Source organism: Harpia harpyja, chromosome 12, assembly GCF_026419915.1.
Source record: "Harpia harpyja isolate bHarHar1 chromosome 12, bHarHar1 primary haplotype, whole genome shotgun sequence".
Classification (NCBI taxonomy): domain Eukaryota; kingdom Metazoa; phylum Chordata; class Aves; order Accipitriformes; family Accipitridae; genus Harpia; species Harpia harpyja.
In genome coordinates this window covers 21,295,641-21,311,649 of record NC_068951.1, presented here as the reverse complement: position 1 = coordinate 21,311,649, position 16,009 = coordinate 21,295,641, and the positions used below count along the sequence as shown (strand labels likewise).

Sequence of the window (16,009 nt, the reverse complement as noted above, 5' to 3'; positions counted from 1 at the left end):
TTTGTCCCATAATGCTTTTCAGTTCCAACACAACACAGATCTTGTGTCTGTGGCGCACTGTGGCTAAGTTCTTCATTAAAGCAGTTCAGATACCTGAGTATCTTTCTGCTCCTGAGCCTTTGTCAGTGAATGGTGCTGGGGGGGAAGGTATACAGTGCTTTGAGTTTACAAGATGACTTGTTAGCATCTGGCAACTGCTTAAACATTACTAAGCAGTAGTGACTTAATGCATTATTTTTTTTCCAAAGCATATTTTTGGCAGTTAGCTTTCAGGGTAAAGTGTAAACTGACATTTGTGAACTTTTGCTCTTTCTACTTAATACGAAAGCTTTAAGCGAGCAATGAAAATTATTTCATTACATGAATTAGTCGTTTACATCATCAGAAATGGTCATTGATAATGCACAGGAATTCAGTAACATTACTTTTAATTCTCTATTTTAATTAATAAGCTTGCTTCCTTGCAGCTCCTTTATGAGTTGAAGTCTTAACCTGCCTGTGAGAGTTTTCTCGATTCCTAGTCAATTACCCTGTTGCTAATTCAGCTATAGTAATCCTGTGATCCTTAGCCTTGGCTTGCAGCGCATAGATTGAGGTACTATTTACATTCGTGAGAGCTTTACACAATTAAACTTTATTAATATTCTTTTAAAATTAGGGTAAGTATTTATTCTCTAGAGCTAGGCAGCACAGAAGCGACAGAACTGTTGTAGCGGATGCCTTGATTTGGTCTGATCCCATTGTTTTGTAAAGTTACTAAAAATCCCCAACCACGCCACAAACAAACAAAGAGTTCAAAGAGTACTACTGTTATTAAGTTGGCACTGCTACTTCCCCAAATCTAAACTTAAAATTATTCATTCTCTTTACAGGAAAAAGAGCAAAGAAAACTTAAAATGGAAACATTTTAAAGATCAAATATACATTTATTCCACTTGATTTTTATTTTTTTTCTTCCTTGTTTTTCTTTTCCCAGAGCAGTACCTCTGTTGGGATACCTACCTCAGGACTTAATAGGAACACCAGTCTTGGTGCATCTTCACCCAAATGACAGACCCTTAATGTTAGCAATTCACAAAAAAAGTATGTAATCTCCTACTGTGGAAGAAATATATAATTTTTTTTTTCTAAAAGTTAATAATAATGGCTACAAAGACCTCAGCAAGTAGGAGGTGAAAATTAATTGTGACTATGAATTTTTCTGCAAGTAAATACTGAACCCTTTACTCTACAACTTGATTCTTAATGGAAATAGATGAAAATGAGAAATCACTCGATTTCATGTTTGATACAAAGCATATGTGTCTGCTGTAAACAAATTGTCTGTAAATGAGTATTTCGTACATAAAGAAAATTTTCTTGAGAATGCAATGATAGAAGTTGTCATATTTTAAATGGTAGTCTTTCTTATTTCATAGAGAAGAAAATAAGAGCCATTCTGGCAATGTTAATTTGTTAAGCTTTGAAAATGTAAAGCTGTTTCTTCAGTCATCTTTAGTTTGTGTTCTGAAGGTGATTTTCTTGATATAGTCCAATAAACTATGAAAGTCTGCTTGTTCTGGTAGCCCAGCATTTCTAAATGTATAGCCGTATCTGGTATTTGTTCCTTCAAATACCATCTTTCTCCTTTGCAATTCACTGTAAAACCCTGAATCATTAAGTAGCATTGTGCAAATACTGATCTGGAGTTTCTTTTTGAATCGTTTATTACAGTACTTCAGTATGGAGGACAGCCTTTTGACTATTCACCAATCAGGTTTTGCACTAGAAATGGAGATTATATAACCATGGACACTAGCTGGTCCAGTTTCATCAACCCTTGGAGTCGAAAAGTTTCATTTATTATTGGAAGACACAAAGTTAGGACGTAAGTCAATAAACAGTTGTGACTTTAAGATTTTTTTTTTTTTTTAATTTTTATTTTCCCTCCCCTCAGGTTTACATAGTGATCCTTAAGAAAGACATAAGGATTTTTGGGGTGTGGGGGGAGGGTGTTGGAAATCACACATACAAATAGCTTCCTTCTTAAATTTGGGGTTTGTGATGTAGTAACTGCTTTAAAAAGAAATTTGAAGTCCTTCAAATTCTGCTGTCCAGAGTTGCTTCAGAAGAGGGAAGCCATGCTGAAAGTGAGTAAGGGTATGTATTTAATCAGATTCAAAGGTTGTAGATGCAATAGAATAAGCATCAGATTACTATATATAGATGGTAAATTGAAGTTGTGATCCCTCTGTGATTGAAGTACTTGCATTTGTAATGAGCTGGGATGTGCTTGGTTTATGCAGGGGTCCCTTAAATGAAGATGTCTTCGCTGCTCCCAACTATACAGAGGATAGAATTCTTCATCCCAGTGTTCAGGAAATCACTGAGCAAATATATCGATTATTATTGCAGGTACAGCATGTGCTTTATTGTTACCCTTTTCATTTCCCACTGAAGAAAGGGCATTTATCTTTGTGTGACGTTTTGTTTAGCTGTCTACTACTGTACTGGAATTTTTGGCTACAATCCTAGAGATTACTCACACTCATGATTACCAGACAAGAGTTACTGAAGTATGTTAAAGCTCCAGTTGATATTTTAAAAATTTCATGCAGCTATGGAGTCCTCACAAAAAAAAAAAACCCAAACCAAAACTAAAATAAATCCTTTTTTCTTCACATGGAATTACTGGTAGCAATTTCAGTTTTGTTTAAAGCTGGTGTGCTGAGATACGTGTGTAGATATCTAATTTTGTTGTTGTTAACAGCCTGTGCACAACAGTGGATCCAGTGGATATGGAAGTCTAGGTAGCAATGGTTCCCATGAGCACTTAATGAGTGTGGCATCCTCCAGTGACAGCACAGGAAATAATAATGAAGACACTCATAAGGATAAGCCAGTAGGTTTGGTTTTTCTTATTCAAATATGTGGCACAAAACAAACTAGTAAAAGTGGGGTTTTTTTACTTTTAGCATAACTCTTTCAAATTAGGGATGGAAGAAAGTATAAGGAAAAAGTCATATTTCTTTTTTAACATGGAAAAAACCTTTCTGTCTAGGGGAATAAACATTTCTGGTGTAGATGAAGTCTCAGGGTACTGAAGCATAGTTATAGGCGTGGAAGTCTGTGTAAAGAATTTAAACCTGTACAGTGTGTTAACTTATTCTAATGTCTGTTACATGTTATATGCTGTGTTTCTGGGAAAGCCAGCTGGATATTTGAAAGCAGTTTCTTTTGGGAGGGGAAAGTCTGTAATTACCATTTTCCCAAATGAAACTAAGATGATAAAATGCAGTAATATCTGCTTGACCTTGATCACTTTTTATGTTGCAAAAATATAGTATATAATACAGAATGGAATAAAATAAAAAATTTTTTTGAGCTTAAAACTTAACTTTACCGTAGATTGGGCCATTTGCTACACCTAGTTGCTAGTGAGATTTAACTTTTAAAATTCCGTTAGTCTGAACAATACAGCAGTGTTAAATTTGTGCCTATGCTTAATAGAACTATTCCATAGGCAATGTAAACCAGACGGAGAGTAATGTACTGAATGCGGATGCAGTCAAAGGAACTGCACCTTTCAACATCTCTAGTCATTTTGGCTTTCCTGTTGTTCTTCCCAAATTTGTTGTAGCTCACTGAGATGCGTTTAATTCTGAAAGCCAAAATTTTCCTTTACTTAGTGATGTTTTTCAATAGGCTAATTCTCCCAAATCTGATTTCTGCTTCTGTGATGAGGCATGGCAGACTGCTGCTCTTGCCGAGGTGGTCACTTTCCTGGCTTACAGTCCTTAAAACACTAGTGGCTTAAGCAGATGAAGTCTCTGGATTCTTTTTTTTAACATAACTTATTATATTTCAGAGCTATGCAGAAAAGTAATGTTTAAGGAGATCTTGGTTTTGAGGGAAATAAGTATTTATTTTTCCTTTACTATTTCCACAGGTAGTGAAGACTCTTATAGTATAGTTCTATAACATCCTGTCAGTGCTTGGTTAAACTTCTAGCACAAAAAGTTCTCAGTCTTAGCAGCAATATTTTGTTTACCAAATGATACTGGGTTTTTTTCTGAAGTCGTCTTTGTAATGTATCTTTATATTTTCCTATCCAAGTCATTCAACTGTATTAAACAAAACAGAGTAATTGCGTACAAAATCATACTTCAAATTTCCTGTCTTTCCAATTCCCCAAATTCTGCTGCTGTACAATAAAATTCTATACATCAGGATTTCTCCTGTGATCAGACTAATTGTAAGATAGAGATTAACTAAGGTTAGATTTAGTTTACTGAGAAATCACTGTGCATGATGTTTTATGTCAGAATTTTGTAATAACTCTTTTTTAATGACCTGCTTTCAGGAGGTTTGTCAAGATGCCTGTAAAGTAAAAAATAAAGGACAACGTATTTTCACTGACAATAAAGCAAAACTGGAATATAAGAGAGAACCTTTTGCAGGTAGGATGTTAGCAAGTTAAGTAAGTATTAGTCTATTGCGCTGGTGCCTCGTATAATATGACAGTAGGATTTTTTCTAGTTTAGTTCTAATCAATGCATAAAGACAGCATTTTTATCAATTAAAATTATATTGTCCTGTGTCTCTCATCTGTGTTCAGGAAAATACTGTATTCAGCTATGTCTGAATTGATAATGGTAAAACACATAGTTAAGGCATGTCCTAAAGGTGTTGAAGTACCATAATTGTAGCTCATGTTTTTATACAAGTCAAAAGTCTTCTTTTCTGTTAGGTGGAGGAAAATGTTATGAATGTTGTCTTTCCTGTTTGCATTGTAACCTCAGGAATTTTTAAGTTGATAAATGAAAATCTTACTAATCAGATTTAAATTCTGCATACATTAGTAGCTTACTCGTCTAATAATTTGTTATAACTTATGGGCACTAGAGTTGTCCTCATACTGAGTGTGTTTCAACTCTAATGATATCTATTCTCTTTGGATCCATATGTGTCAACCTAACTAAACTTCACACCTCCAAGAATCCATAAGGACAGGAAAATATTTACACAATGTTCATCTATTAGCGCGCAAACCTTTTACTTGCTTTACAGTGGTTAGCTTGTGACCTGTTAAGAAATGTGTATAAATGAGAACTTCTACTGTTGCTTTTAGGTGAATTTGCAAGGATTTAATGCCATGATTGCATACTAGCAGTATCTCTTTTCACAGAAAAACAAAATGGTCCTGGTGGTCAGGTGAAAGATGTAGTGGGAAAGGATACTGCAGTAACAGCTGCTCCTAAAAATGTGACTACTGAAGAGTTGGCTTGGAAAGAACAACCTGTATATTCTTATCAACAGATCAGCTGTTTAGACAGTGTCATCAGGTAAGCAACTAGTGTTGAAATTACTTTTGACCTCTAGACTTAAGACTTGCATATCTAATATTGTTAAATCATTGTGCTTTAGGTACTTGGAGAGTTGTAATGTGCCTGGTACAGCAAAAAGAAAATGTGAACCTTCATCAAGTGTTGCATCACTGAATTCTGGAGTTCATGAACAAAAACCAGCTGATAATGCTCTACAGCCCTTGGGAGGTATCTCTACATCACAGCTTTTTCTTGATTGATTTTTGCTAGCAGCCGCTTGGATGTTACCTCTTTGTAGAGTAATGACAAGTATAGCTTAGGCATGACCTCATAGCCATTTTCTTAGTGTTAGATGTTTGGTGATCTAACTTTTATCATGAAAATCTTCCCTACAATCAGAATACTGAGTAGTTGATTGAATATCTGGATTGTAGATGCAATAAGCTTGCTTATACTGTACAAAATACAGCAGGATTTTGAGTTTTAGGACTTGAATCATTATCAAATGTAAAAAATTTGTTTCGCAGTTGGGACTGAACAACCAGCTGAAGAACCTGGCAGCTAATTGATTGCAACAAAAATACACATATTACACTTCTGTTTCTTCTTCGTGGACGTTAAAAAAAAAAAAAAGGAACAAGAGAGGGTAAAATGCAGCATCAGACTGCTCTATGCCATGTGAGGCACAAGAACCCATTTGTAAGGAATGTCCAGCCATGAAAATAAAAGATGGGGATTACTAAGCATAGTTATCTAAAGTCTGCTGTAGGTAAAAACATTAACTTAATTTATTAGGACTCAAGGATAGCGTTTGATATGGTCCCTCTCTGGATGGGGAGCTAAAGTGAAGAATGTAACTGTTTGGTTAGTACAAGAATTGTGAGATTGGTAAAGAACTATACATAAATGAGCTACTTGCTGATTCAACCTTGTCATTATATGAGGCTGAAGGGGAAGTGTCTAGTAGAGTTTCCCCAGAATTGGTCTTGGGAATGATCTTGTCTATATTTCCTTTTGATGAGCTTCAAAAAGAAGTTCTAATGCAGCTTTTAGAATCGAATTAGATGGTATCAGTATACATAGGAACAAAGTGTCCTGTAGAAGAAATTGGAATGCCTTGAGAACTAGAGAGGAAGAAATTGTGGAACTAGCATCATGCAATTAGGAACACAATTTCTGCTGTTTAGAGTCTATGCAGTTCTAGTTGACAGGAGAAGATTTGTTTCACTAGCTTTTTGGTGCACTGATGACTGAGAACAATGAAGCCACCAGCATACTCTAGTCAGGAAAAAGGCAGACTTTAGGTATTTAACATGTGTTATGGCAAGTATTCCTACTAGAGGAGGAATGTTTTAATGCTGTTTTACAAGGCAGTGGTATGACCTCTGCTGGATTATTGTGTATAGCTTTCAGGTGAGAGAATTTAAATAGGTGGATGCTCAGAGCAAGGCTGTTAGGATAACCAGCTAATGACAGAGATTAGTGTATAACAATATGGGAGCTGGGTGGGAGCTTAGGCTGGAAGAGGCTAGAAACTTTCTTCCAAAATTGTACCTTGAAAGGAGAGTGAAGACCAGGAAAGAGCAAAAAGTCCTTAATTGAGAAGATTTGGTTTGGCTGTATGTGAAAGTAGAGGAATTGGATGTGGTTGCTCAGAAGTCATTCCATTCCTAAAATGTTCTTGGTGGAATGCATAAAGTAAAATGTTCATTTTGTGTCTTGACAAGCACAGTTTAGCCTCTACTGTTTTGCAACCGTAGAAACATGTAACTTGCATTTGCTCTTGTTAATGTTCAGTAAACTACAACTTTACTTCTTTTAATAGATCCTGCTGTGTTGAAGGCATCTGGTAAATCAAATGGTCCCCCAGTGGTTGGTGCTCACTTAACATCTTTGGCTTTACCTGGCAAGCCTGAAAGTGTTGTCTCTCTCACTAGTCAGTGCAGCTACAGTAGTACCATTGTTCATGTTGGAGACAAAAAACCACAACCTGAATTAGGTATGATTTTTGCTAATAAATTTTCTTCAAAATGGTGATTGCTAGCAAGTTTAAACTTCAGACATGTGAGCAGCTAGTATCTGCTTGTGACTGACACTTTCTTACAGCTAAAATGTTCCTGTGGAAATGGAATAAATAGGGACAGAATTTGTGTCTTAAACTTACAGCAAAATTATTACAGAATTGTAATAGTTTAAAAATGCATATACAGAGCTTTTTTTACTTCATCTTATTTTTCTCCTCCTATTTCTGTAGAAATGATAGAAGATGGTCCAAGTGGAGCAGAACTCTTAGATGGCCAACTTCTTGCCCCTCCATCTAGCTCTGCGCATGTAAATCAAGAAAAGGAGCCGTTTAAAAAACTGGGACTTACAAAGGAAGTCCTTGCAGTGCATACGCAAAAAGAGGAGCAGAGCTTTTTGAATAAGTTTAAAGAAATCAAGAGATTTAATATTTTTCAGTCCCACTGCAATTACTACTTACAAGATAAACCAAAAGGACGGCCTGGTGAACGTGGTATGGCAATAGTTTTCACGATACAGCTTGTATTTATATAGGAAGTAAATCCTGTTGAGAGGACGTTTCCATTTTTAGCTGTTGTGGGGCCACTGTGAATAGTGACAGTTGCATAGTATTTTTAATGTCCACAGAAAAATTCTTTCTGCTAAATCTTGCTTGAATATTGTGAATGGAATATAGCTTTTAATGTAATAACTGACGTTTTAGTAACTAATGTTTTGATTTTTATCTGTTCACTATACTATTACTGTCATGCATCTACTTTCAAGGGACAAAAGACATGCTTTAGCATGTTTGCTTTACTGTATCTATGCTTGTATTCCCTTGCTTTTCTTCTCTTCTGTCTTTCCATTTTTTTTTTTCACGTTTCTGATTTTGTTTTGTTTCCAGCCCCTTTGCTTTACATCCAGTTTCCCCCATTCCACTATTGTGTATTCAGTGAAACAATCTGATCATTGGTTGCCTTTGAGTTAATAATGTGATTAGTGGGATGGAAATGGCACAGACTAGCAGTAATGGTGAGATTGTTCTGTTTATTAGGACTAGAACTCCAGATGGCATTTTCAGAAGTGCTTGATATTGATCTGACTTTGTTCCTATTTCAGTCCTGACTTGGAACAGAAGTCAGACACTGCTAAGCATTTTTTGCAAATTCTTATCTTACATTTTTTTGTTTAAGTAGTTATGCAGGTCCTTGATTTAGGAAACCTGTTCTGGAGCCCTTTCGTCCCCTTGCATTCTTTATACTTGATAAATTTCAGCCTATCTAAATAAGCTTTAGACAAACTAAAAGTTCGAGAAGCTTTTAGTGCCAGAAGATATTTTATGGATTTCCTCATGTCTGTAATCAGATGAACTGACAGCCTTCACGTAGGAAAGAGTTGCTTGGTGTCGATTTCTCCTAAAATAAGGTTGTAAAGGTAGCATGCTTTTTCCCCTCCCTCACCTTTTCAATTATGGACCTGCATGACCTTAACTCTCTAGAAATGCTTTCAGTCACGTCCCATACTGCATTCGCTGTAATAGCTGGAGTAATTGTAAGTTTGTCCCTCTGTGAGCCACTGTTTTGCAGCTTTGTGCCATTTGCTTGACACACATTTGAGCCTGATTTGATCCACTGCTGCTGTCTTTCCTTCCATGGTGTGTCAGCATGGTTTTCATTGCCCAGTTAGTTCAGCTCTTGTGATAGAGGTAAAAGTGAACCTGACTCCTTCCCAAATGCTTCAGTTTGGGTCGGCTAAGTCCAGAACTGTGGTTTTGAGCAACTTCTAGGGATGGCAAGGTGAAAGGGATCCATCAGATTGCAAGTAGGATCCTTCCTGATCTTTTTCTTTTCTTTTTTTTTTAGGTGGCCGTGCACAAAGAAATGGCACTTCTGGAATGGATCAGCCTTGGAAGAAAAGTGGAAAGAACAGGAAATCAAAGCGCGTTAAACCACAGGAGTCTTCGGACAGTACAACTTCTGGAACTAAATTCCCCCATCGGTTCCCTCTTCAAGGTTTAAATACTACTGCTTGGTCGCCATCAGACACTTCACAAACGAGCTATTCAGCAATGTCTTTTCCCACGGTTATGCCTGCATATCCACTTCCTGTTTTTCCAGCAGCAGGGAGTGTGCCACCAGCTCCTGAGACTTCACTCTCTGGTTTTAATCAGTTGCCAGACTCTGGAAATACTTGCCCTGTGCAACCATCCCAGTTCTCTGCACCCCTCATGACACCTGTCGTAGCTCTTGTGCTCCCCAACTATGTCTACCCAGAGATGAACAATAACTTACCTCAAACGCTGTACCACAGCCAACCCAACTTCCCTGCCCATTCCACTTTCTCTTCACAGACAGTATTTCCGACACAGCCGCCATTCACTACACCCAGCCCTTTCCCACAACAGGCGTTTTTTCCAGCACAGCCATTCCATTATAATCCACCAGCAGAGAGTGAAAAGGTTCCTGTCACAGAGCCACGAAATGAGCCATCCCGTTCCTGCACTCCGCAGTCAGTGGGTCCTCAAGACCAGGCTTCACCACCTCTATTCCAGTCGAGGTGCAGTTCTCCTCTGAATCTTCTCCAGTTAGAAGAAACCACAAAAACTGCTGAAAGTGGAGCTCCTGCGGGTTTACGTGGAGCTTTAAGTGAGGAAGGAGCCATAGGCAAAATCATGACAACCGATTGCTGTAATGGAAAGGGATCCTTACCAGTAAGTATGCTGATAGGTTTTGGTTTTTTTTTAAATTAAAGTTTTCACATTCTTGAACATACATGAAGTTGTTAATATGTAGAAATGCCTAAAATGGATCCTTCCCCCCTTGCCGTTTTCCTGTCTCTGCTACATTGTTTTCAATCCTTTCACTTGTGGGACCGATTTTTTTAATGATATACAGTAATCAGTGAATATAATGCCAGGAGATGGACTCACAGTTGTAGTTAGTAAATTCATACTTCAGCAGACTGAATAAAACATGAAATCCAATCATTAGAATAGTCTTAACCTTTAAAAAGTAAAACCACCTTGCTGCTGTTCTTCTAAAGTTACACTAGGAAGCTTGGAAATACATCCTGAAACAGTTTTGTTCCCCCTTTTTTTAAAAAGGTATGAATATGGATAAGCCCACTGAAAAGCACTGAAATAGATTTAAAATAATACGAGCACTTTATTTTTAGCAAAAAGTTTTGGGCTAGTGAATTTGTGTGGAGGGGGAAACAATCTATAAATGGTCTGAATAAAGCTGATTTAAAATAAAATCACTTTTTTTTTTTTTTTTTTTTTTTACAAACAAGCAGCCAAAGTAAAGGAAGAATGAATTATTGCTTGCAGACCATAACTTTATTTTTGTTTTATTTGGTGCACTAAAAGTGTGATGAGCTATTTGGTTAACTTCAGGTTTTTTTATTTCTTGGCTCATTCACATTTGATGAATCAGTTTAACAAATAACCTTGCAGAAACTTCAGATGGAGTAATGTGTCCATAAAGGTTTTATGACAGAAATACGTAGACTAATATTAGTGTTTTCTAAGGGCACCATAGAGTATGTTTGTAAATGCTAAGTCACTGATGGGATGGAGTTGCAACCTAAACCTTTTAGACTGGCTCCTTCATCCCTTGTGCTTTTCTTGTGCTGTGGTTTGTAACTGGTCTCTGCATCTAATGGTGCAGTTATAAAGTAGAACTTGTGGGTTCACTGCTGATAAAAGGAAAGTAGGCATTGGAAAGGGTGGCTTTTACTTTTAGGCTTATCTGAGATCTAAACTACTGTAAGTAATCAGTAAAAAGTATTGTTAGTGTTGATGCTAGCAGCTGATTAGATTACTTTCTTTGTGCAGTGAGTCATAAGCAAGTATCTACATTAGAAGCCATAAAGGAGGAGGAGGAAGGAAAAACTTCTGAAAATGCTTGTTCCCTATACTGTGGGGAACATTTAGATCTCCATGTTAAACTTTTCTCCCTGGTTAGTTTCTAGATGATTTATTTTACCTAAAGTTCTTGATATTGATCCTTAAGGGGGACAAATGGAGGGAGAACAGAGACAAATGGATTTTGTTACATCTATGTTTTTCTAGAGAAACTCCCAGACTTGATTGATACAGTGCAAAAACTTGTCACATTCTGTTATTACATGCTTGTTATCTCATGATCTTGAGAACAAATACATTTGGTTTTCATTAGAAAAAATTATCTGTCACACTAGTTGTGCAAATGCTACTTATGGAGCAGTTTTCAGGGATATATGCATCCAGTGCTGTATTTGGGCTAACGTATTCTGTGCGCTATATAACATCTCTGAAATCTTACGTCTATAAGGAATTCCAAATTGTGCGATGGTATAACAGTGCCATCTATGACAGTCTGTAACTTACAGCATGCTCTGAAATAAATGCCTCTGCTGGATTAAAAGAAGCTCGATAACAAAACTTAATAGTAACAATTTTCCTGGCAAATTCTTTTGAATTTCCTTGAACTGCTAGTTCCTGTTACTTAGAAACCTGAAAAATGTAACTTTCTGTAATTTCCTTGTCACTTACTGGAAAATGAGGACAATATGGGCATTTGTTCAGGAATGTGTTAAGGATAAAGCTAGTTCTTTCCATTATTATGTATTTTGCTAAGTTTTCTCAACCTTAATTTCTAATATTTAATCTTCAAACTGACTTGCAGTGAGGTTTTGCTTATGTTAGAAATCAGCGTAGTTGATACTCTTTCCCTTAAAAACATACAAATAAATTATCTTGCCTAGGAAGCTTGCATCTGGGAACACCTTCTTCCTTCTCATCATGCATTGAGAGTAGTAACAGTGATGGACAGTTGATCCAAATCTCTTTGAGGTAGATTATAGTAGGAGCAGCTGCTAGTGTGTCTTAGGTGGCTTGGGTAAATTCTGACTTGTCCAGGACAGTAGGAGCTGTCAAAACTGAATAGCAAATGCCTTCCTTATTTCCTCACTAAACTGTATCTTTAAATTTTTAAAGAGGAATTGAATTGAAATCTCAATCTCGCTGAAGGACCACTTGCCTGCCTATCAGTCCACTTCATTATTCCTCAGTTGGTCTTGTCTTGTGTTATGGGTGGTTCTCTGTCTTTGAATAACTGTGTAAACATATTAGTATATAAAGTGAAATGGATTAATACTAAATAGCCTTGTCTTTTGGGTTTGCTTTTGGGTTTTTTCATTTTATTTTTTCTCCATCCCCTTCTTATTACTAGGTTGAATCTCCAATGGATGCTCAAAATAGTGATGCACTCTCCATGTCCAGTGTCCTGCTTGATATTTTACTTCAAGAAGATGCATGTTCAGGCACTGGTTCAGCTTCTTCGGGGAGTGGTGTATCTGCAGCCGCTGAGTCTCTGGGGTCTGGATCCAATGGCTGTGGCATGTCAGGCAGCAGAACAGGTAACACTGGCAGTGAGTACTCTCTTAGCATTTTAGAAGAGATGGAGTGTGAGGTATTGCAAACACCACTTGAACATCAAGTGCTTTATGTAAAAATCTTTATTGTCTTTAATCCTCATTGCATAGTTTATTCTTGCTTTCTTTTTAATAATGATTATATAACATGAAATTTTTTCTATTGTGCTTGATTTACAGTATAGAGTCTTTTTTAAGTGTACGTACAATAGCCATTAAGGTATAGTAGGTATGACAGAATAATGAAGAGAAAATACTGTATTCCTTCATATTTCATTTCAGAGTTTTTAATTTAAGTTTTAATTTTAAGCTAATTATTCTGTTGAAATTTAATGGAGACTTAGCTTGAGAATTTGAGTTTTAAAAATATAATACAGTTACTTAGGAGTGGAAGTTCACTCTGCTTAAAAAATGAAATAAAATAGTGGTTTATTTATACTTTCAGTTCTCTTTAATCTTCTCTATTTTCAAAAGCATTCAGATACTCTATGTATTTGAAAATTTATAATGAAACTTTAAATTTCTTTTTAAAGGTAGTAGTGAAACTAGTCATACCAGCAAATACTTCGGGAGTATTGATTCCTCAGAAAATCATCATAAAACCAAAATGAAGGCAGAAATGGAAGAAAGTGAGCACTTCATTAAATATGTCCTTCAGGATCCTATATGGCTTTTGATGGCAAACACAGATGACACTGTTATGATGACTTACCAGATACCTTCACGGTAATTCCAATGTCATAGTCCTTCATGAACTGTATGTATGTTGCGGTGAGCAGGGTATACAGAAGTAAAGATACATACGAATCTCTGCCTCAAGAGAAGTAAATTGGTTTTAATGTGTAGCTCGGTGTCAAGAAGAATTCTTGCTTCCTTTATCTTTTGTGTACTACACAAGAAGTTCTCAAAAAGTAAAAATTATTTGATTAGGCTTACCTGTATCAATTACCCTAGTTGAAATTAGCTGTGTGTAGTTTTTGAAGTTGTTTTACAGTTAGTGATTTGTAACTACTTGGCTGGAAATCCTTGTAGTCTGGTTAATAGATCCTGTCAAGTATGCTTAGATCTAATGGTGGTCTGTAGCATGGAAAAACTGTACTCCCCGGCTGTTGTCCTTGAGATGCCACATTCAGGGGCACGCTGCTTTCTCTGCCTTGTGGTTTTTATCCCTGGGTTGTTAAGTTCCACATGTTCGTTCTTCTCCCTAAATTCCCATTCAAATAGGACAAGGAAGTAAAAGGTAAAAATCCTAAAGTTTCTGCTAGAAAAAACTTTATTTACAAAAAAAAAAAAATTCCCTTCTTCAATAGCAAAGAGCAGATAGAGGGGGAGAGGGCATGACAAGTCTGCAGATTAAGAAATATAAGCAAGATTTTTTTTTTAGGAGCAGTGAATGGTATTTTGAAAGGAATAGAAAGTTTCAGTAAAGACAAGTCTTTTGAAAGGGAGGGAAAACAAGCTTTCAAAATACAGCAGCACCGGGATGATGGGGGAAAAAATATAGAATACATTGTAAGAACTTTAGAATTTTTCCCTAGATTTAAAAATACCTTGGCATTTCTTAGGTTTTTTGTAGCCTGAAGTGTTGACAACTATAGATGGGAATTCCAGTAGACTGTAAGAGTAGCAAAGCCTGCCAAGGAGAACATAGTAGAAAACAGGATTTTGTGTTAAGAAGAGTTAAGCTTGCGGTCAGAGCGTGATGCCCGAGAAGTGTAAAGCCAACCTGTTCTTCGGTGTGCTGTAAGGAACAGATATAGTACTGGGTTTCTTGGAACTTGCTTTCTATTGTGATCTTTTACAGAGGTATACAGCTTGTAAATGTTTGGTGTGGTGTGGATTTTTTTTAAAGTTTCTGAATCAAGGTGGGGCATTGTGGGGAGAGGGAACTTTGGCTGCTGAAATAGAGCAGTGTTTTCTAAATCTCTCCCTCTCAGTCCTGAAGTTTAATCCATTCATGATGACCTTCTTAAACACACCTTACTACTTCTGCTTTAGTATCTCGTATGTGCATCTAGTGTCTGGTTTGGGTTGTCCTCCCAGTGAAGGGGAACTTGGAACTTACTGCAGCAGCAGCAGAGGAAAACTGGCGTTCTTGGTGATTTCACCAGTGGTGCTGCCTGAATAGTTCTAAGAAAAGTGTTTTCACTGATGGGACTTGAAAAGACAGTGAGCCAGCAGAGATGCATTGAAGTTGTCTGTAAATGCAAAAAGCTGCTGAAATAACCACACTTAATTTTCTTCCAATATAAGATGTGTAAGCTTAACATTCCAGACAAAAACAGTCTTTAAAAATGTTAGTATTTGACTGTGTAACCTTATATAGGCATAAAGCCCAGAAACTGTTGAAGCTCAATTTCTAAATACATTTTATTTTAGAGATTTGGAAACAGTTTTAAAAGAAGATAAGCAGAAATTAAAGCAAATGCAGAAACTACAGCCAAAATTTACAGAAGAACAAAAAAGAGAGCTTATTGAAGTTCATCCATGGATCCAGCAAGGTGGACTGCCAAAAACTGTTGCTAATTCTGTAAGTGTAAATGAGTTAGTTACTTTTGCATGTATAACAGTACTTAAATTATTAGCTGCTTATGTTAGACTCTTACATTCCTGTTGCTATGAAAGCTTGGTCAGTTATGCAGAGAAAAAATTAATTCAAATGTCCATGCAGTTGTTTCTGGCTTGATTTAATTTACCATAAGTCTTCTTTCCAATGGGAGAGTTAGTGGTGAATACAGTATAAGAATTTCCTTCCTGTTTTTAAATTTCTGTGTATCTGTTTGAAATCCTTTATCAACAGAGCCAGAAACTTCACTACATAAAAATCTCTATTTTTTGTGCAGAAATTTATGCCCATTGCTTTCTAGAAAGTACAAAAATAATGGGAGCACCCTGTTCCTTTTTTCTATCAGACTTCTCATGCAGGATCATCTCTTGCCTTGATTCTATAAGTGGATTAATGGCTTGAAAAGCAAAAAAGAAACCAAACCAAAACAAAGCATCCTTGCAGTTTTATTTGTTGTCTGTGTATTTTACTTATTCACTCACAAATGCCTGATGGCATTCTCTTTTCCCTAAGCTTTCCATCATTTGTAGCTGTTTTGCACATAAGTTATCAAATGCAGGGGCTCTCTTTGCACATGAGTATTTCAAAAGTCAGTGTAACAGAATTGCAGTGGAATCCTAATCCTGATGTTAACATTACTGACACGTTAATATTATAGCATCCAATTTGTGTTAGTGTGCAGTTGCTTCAGTCTCTTTAAGTATTGCAACTGACTTGA

General features: G+C 36.6%; 1 protein-coding gene across 14 annotated transcripts in view; it reads left to right on the top strand.

Moving 5' to 3' along the window:
* The window catches only part of PER2 (period circadian regulator 2), a 51,715-nt gene that overhangs the window by 32,862 nt on the left and 2,844 nt on the right, over positions 1 to 16,009 (top strand). For 13 of the 14 annotated variants that reach the window (XM_052802968.1, XM_052802974.1, XM_052802970.1 and 10 more), the window contains 13 exons: positions 977 to 1,083; positions 1,714 to 1,867; positions 2,286 to 2,394; positions 2,750 to 2,881; positions 4,343 to 4,439; positions 5,168 to 5,324; positions 5,407 to 5,534; positions 7,132 to 7,305; positions 7,561 to 7,821; positions 9,173 to 10,020; positions 12,524 to 12,722; positions 13,259 to 13,451; positions 15,105 to 15,255. In XM_052802968.1, coding sequence (XP_052658928.1) covers positions 977 to 1,083; positions 1,714 to 1,867; positions 2,286 to 2,394; positions 2,750 to 2,881; positions 4,343 to 4,439; positions 5,168 to 5,324; positions 5,407 to 5,534; positions 7,132 to 7,305; positions 7,561 to 7,821; positions 9,173 to 10,020; positions 12,524 to 12,722; positions 13,259 to 13,451; positions 15,105 to 15,255 — 2,710 coding nt within the window. The remainder of the gene's footprint in view (positions 1 to 976; positions 1,084 to 1,713; positions 1,868 to 2,285; positions 2,395 to 2,749; positions 2,882 to 4,342; positions 4,440 to 5,167; positions 5,325 to 5,406; positions 5,535 to 7,131; positions 7,306 to 7,560; positions 7,822 to 9,172; positions 10,021 to 12,523; positions 12,723 to 13,258; positions 13,452 to 15,104; positions 15,256 to 16,009) is intronic. The other variant, XM_052802975.1, reaches the window with a different exon arrangement.